At 38.7% G+C, this 4,903-nt stretch overlaps 1 protein-coding gene across 1 annotated transcript; it reads right to left on the minus strand.

The window, feature by feature from the left end:
* Positions 1 to 703: 703 nt before the first annotated feature.
* On the minus strand, positions 704 to 3,356 carry TOB1 (transducer of ERBB2, 1). The gene has a single exon (XM_034790341.1). The coding sequence runs from the start codon at positions 2,192 to 2,194 to the stop codon at positions 1,223 to 1,225; it is 972 nt and encodes a 323-aa protein (XP_034646232.1). The 5' UTR covers positions 2,195 to 3,356; the 3' UTR covers positions 704 to 1,222.
* Positions 3,357 to 4,903: the final 1,547 nt, after the last annotated feature.

Consider the following 4,903-nt stretch of genomic DNA (forward strand, 5'->3'; position numbering starts at 1 on the left):
ATGCATTGGTCTATGACCTCTAGAGATAATAGTTCAAATCCACTCAGATTACATGGGAAGTGAATTTCACTGCATCACCTGAGTCCTTTCTAGATATGTCATATCACACAGTAACTCAACATTAAAAAAAACTTGTAATCTTAATTCTCAAGGGTAAACTAAAAACCACCACCTGATCCAGTTGCATATATAGAAAACTTGTTTGTGAATGTTTGGTCAAATAATGCTAGTCAAGTACTTAATCAAGCTGTATGCTTTGCCAGAACTATTTTAGGTAAAGCAACCCATTATTGGTGTGTGTCAAGTACAGCAATCACTTTCCATCATTCCTTTGTGATACACTGAGTCAGACCTTTCTGCATCATTAGCATTTGCAACACAATAACTGCAATGCTCTTATCTTCAGCACAATAGTAAAACAAAGACCACAACAGCCATTTAATTTTAAAGAATTTTAATACAAACTTAATATAAACTATTTCAGTCCCTCTTAACATGTAAGACACTGACTCAAAATACTTTTATACCATTTTTCAAGTATTGCACAATGTAGGTACAAAATTAATATATACGATTACATTTTCTTCCATAATATATAGCAAAAATCTTTAAACTTTTAACAGAAAATACAATTTGTGTTTCTTTTTGAAAAAAGCAAATATTTCGTACATTTTAATTCCACCACTAAGGAATATTCTGTACACTTTAATTTTTTTTTTTTTTTTAGAATAATTGATGTCTAAGATGGATATTTTACAATTTCAGTAAAAAAAATACAACATGAAGCTGCTGCAGCTGTCACAGATCACTGTAGTAAAAAGATATAAATGCAATACCATGTTGTAGAAACAATATATATACTCTGATATTTTACAAACTTTGTACTAAATTAAATTATACAATTAGAAAAAGACCAATAAACCCACTTATTAGTGCCAATTTTTTATATATATATAAAAATCAGCCATGTCCTTGCTATATCTTAAATACTGTAAGAGGCCATATTTTGAGTATATTTTTTAATGTACAGTCAGTATAAAATAACTTTGTGCTTGGCTGGCAAATGAAAAAAGATGCATGTTGTATTTATCTAACCAAGCTTGAATGTATTCATACTACAAGCTTTAAAAAAGTCTCAAGAAGTGGAAAAAAAGATACACCCTTGGGTACGTGCATTTGAACTTGTACAATAGGATTTATTTGTATTTCATTTGTTTTATTTTTAGTTAGCCATAACAGGCTGGAATTGCTGGTTAGAATACTGCATGTTGTTTAAGCTAAAATTCAAGCCATCAACAAAAGACTTCTCATTTAGACCTCCATAGGCTGCAAACATATCAAAGGCATTACTGTACTGGAGAGGACTGAGGTTAAGGGGGCTGTCACCAGGAAATATGCTACTGGTACTACCTTGACCCTGTATGTTAGGGAAAATGAACTCCTTTGCATTAGGAGAAAGGGCAGAAGTCTTCTGCTGTTGCTGCTGCTGACTGCCTAGGCCAAGCCCATAGAGCGAATGCATGGAGGAGGAAAGGGCTTTCTGCTTCAACAAGTCATTGACATTCAAGCCAAGGTTGGTGGGAGAAGTGCGGGCGACCTTGCTGCTACGGCCGCTATTCTTCATTTTGGTCGAGCCAAACTTGGTGGCAGCAAATGTGGCAGTGGTGAAGGTTAAAGGCTGAGTGGAGCGGGGCATGAAAGTTGGGCTCACAGCAGCAGAGTGACCAAAGGGAGGAGAAGGAGAGCTAGACACTGAAGATGCCGGGTCACTAATTGGCATGAACACCTGGGCCTCTGGGTTAAAGCTGTTCTTGATTTCCTTATCCAACTCACATCCATTTTCATTATCATCCACATAAAGCACTTTCACTGGTCCCTTTTCACCAATTTGATATGAAACCTCAAATGGGTCAATCCAAACACTAAGATCCTGAGGCAGGTTGCCGCGAACATCATCAATGTCCAAACCACTCTCTTTGGATGCTTGTTCTATGACTGGGTCCACTTTCTCCCCTACATGTATACATCTATACCCTGATCCTTTGTATGGCTTTTCCGGATACCAGTGCCCTTCATACTTCTTTTTAAGAAGTCTTTCCAGCTCTTCACCAAAAATGTTGACACGTCGTCTGGGAAGCTTATTGTACAAATATGAAATAATAAAATTGAGTGCTACTTGGATTTCAACCTGCATAGCTGCTATGCCAAAGTTTAACGTCTGTTTCAAAACCCAAAGAAGAAAAAGTGTTCAAGATGCCACAGGGAAACAAAATTTCATTCAAAGTGCTGATTCTAGTAGATTATTATCCTTCACCTTGAGTGTTCTTGTTCCTTTAAGAAAAAAAAAAGCAAATAGATCCAAATAAGGAAAGCATAAGATCAGGCTCCCAGGCCTAATATTTTGGCCTCATACGCTACCTAGAATAGGTTATTTCTCATCAGAAGACATTTGTAACATAATTGCCTTTCAACATGACTTAAAACAGAGGACCTCAAATACATTCCACAGAACTTATAAACAATACTATAGAAGATGCATTAGGAAGGTGTTTAATGAGTACGGCATAAGTCATTTAAAAATCATTTGAGCTTGCAGTTCAACCCTTAAGTTATTTGCAAAGCAGCAAGTGTGTGTCTAGGACGTCATAGCAATGCTAACTGTGCCAGGCCTGTCAGGGGTTCAATTACCAACCCCCTATTCTGGGTGATTTATAGAACTCAGCTGCAAAATTTAGCACCAAGCTATTAATTTAGCATAAAAGGTCTCAGTCAAAGAACCACTTCTCATTTAAAAGTTTGCAAACATATCAGTTGGGCTTTAAGTTACAGATATACTAAAAAAAAAAAAAATCTACTGGTTGTTTTAGATGCATTTTGGCACTCAAATAATTTAATTATGCCACATATATCTTTTTAAGTCAAAGCCAAACACCTGCACCAACTGTGCATTTGATGGAAAATACAACTGAAGAAACTGTCTACTGTTGAAGGACAGGGATTCTTTCCCTCTCCCTCTAGAACTATTATAAGAATACTTTAAATACACACTGTGCACACACAATAGAGCAAACACACATTTTCTGTCTTAATTATGGCTGGTAGTAATGGTCAATGAATCCATTCCTATGTACTAGTTCAAAAGTTTTCATCTTCTATGAAACTGCTTAAATATCAGCTAAATGCACATTTTAAAACATGTCAACATATTTGGGAATTTTATAAAGCTATTATAGCCAATGGGATCAATCCTCATTTTCCTCTCTCCCTCTTCAGATTTTATACTATATATAAAATGGAGCCATGGAAGTCACTCCTTCATTAAGGGTATAACAGAAATTCACATAAATATACAATTAAAACAAGGGACAAGAGCAATATATAAAATAACATGCCTCACTACTGAAAATCCTGCAATACCTTAGTATAACAGTCTGATTTAAAGATGGAGTTCAATCATAGCTTAAGCAGAAAAAAACAATACATTTTGAGTTAACACCTACAACAGTATTTTACTTGCATCTGAAGAAGTGAGGTTCTTACCCATGAAAGCTTATGCTCCAATACTTCTGTTAGTCTTAAAGGTGCCACAGGACCCTCTGTTAGTATTTTACTTATATTTTTTTGTTTGGCCCAGCATAACAATTATTTACAAAATTTAGTAAATCGGTCATTAAGGAACAGGAAAAGTCAAAGCCAATTTCCAAATTCTGCAATCCTATTTTTATTTCCTGCCCCAATTGGGTAGTTTTGCAAAGTTTAACCCCATTTTTAAAGCCTCCTTTAATCTCCCCCCTCAAACATGATATGGGAACAGCCTGAGAGGCTGTATGATAAGGCGACCTTTAAACGTTTGCTGGATCAGCACTGGGTGGGGATAAGGAAAGATCAAGGGCAAACAGAAGATATTTACTAATTCGGTATGGAAAAGTTGATTGGGGTAGTTAAAAGGTACACTAAAAATGATTTATTAATCCATGTGTTTCATCTCCCCTTCCCGATGTCCTTTAGGATAAAATGATCCTCAAAAACACTCCAGAAACTACAAATTCTTGTAAGTCCCAAAATTGAGCCTTGGAACAAGCCACTGAATAAACCAAACAGCTTGAACACGGCAAAGAGGTTTTTTTTTTTTTTTTTTTTTTAAGGAGGATGACATTTCTAAGGTATCTAAGCATGTTAATTATTCTAATGGTGGTGGGGGTTAAAAACAAGAGCCTTAAGCTGTGTGTGGGGAGTTACATAACCAGGCAGTTCGGTCTCATTAGTTTTCTGCTCACAGCACTGGGAGCTCCAGCAGCAAGAGAAGGAGGAAGAGCATTCTGAGTGCACAAGAGACAAAATGAAGGGGAAGAGGGATGACTAGAGAGGAAGCACTCTCTCCTGCAAACACTCTCTCCTGCACCAGCAAGGCCAAACCCAGTTCTCCTGTGCACCCCACTACCAGTGACACCCCTCAACCTTCTCTTATTTAGCAGGGCCCTAGACGAGAGGGCTGTTAGTGCTGGTTAAAATGCCCAGCACAACGATATATATTAGTCAGTTTATGCAAAACTCACTCTTCTGAGCCATGATGCGTACAATGAACCCCCCCCCCCGCATGCCATGGCTGTGCCACTGACCGAAGCACCTCCTTCCCAGCCAGAGGACCATTTCTCCTCTATGCAGTTGTGTCAGGCCCTACCCAGGTTCTCTTTTCCCTGATCCCCTCCCCTCCCCACGGGGCTGGGTCAATCCCCCCACCACACCGCCATAGGGCTGTTCCAATCCCATGCCCCTGGTCCTGTTCCTTCTCCCCCTCCCCTGGGTCTGTGCCAACCCCGGCTCCGGTTCCACAGCCCTCATCCCCCCATGGGGCAGTGCCAACCCCCCCTCCGGTTGTGCTGCCTTCCCCCCAATGGGGGTA

Source organism: Trachemys scripta, chromosome 14 (assembly GCF_013100865.1).
Source record: "Trachemys scripta elegans isolate TJP31775 chromosome 14, CAS_Tse_1.0, whole genome shotgun sequence".
NCBI classification, from domain to species: Eukaryota; Metazoa; Chordata; order Testudines; family Emydidae; genus Trachemys; species Trachemys scripta.

Excerpts from the sequence above, each read along its gene's own strand:
- TOB1 (XM_034790341.1), bottom strand. The coding sequence starts at position 2,194 with ATGCAGGTTGAAATCCAAGTAGCACTCAATTTTATTATTTCATATTTG.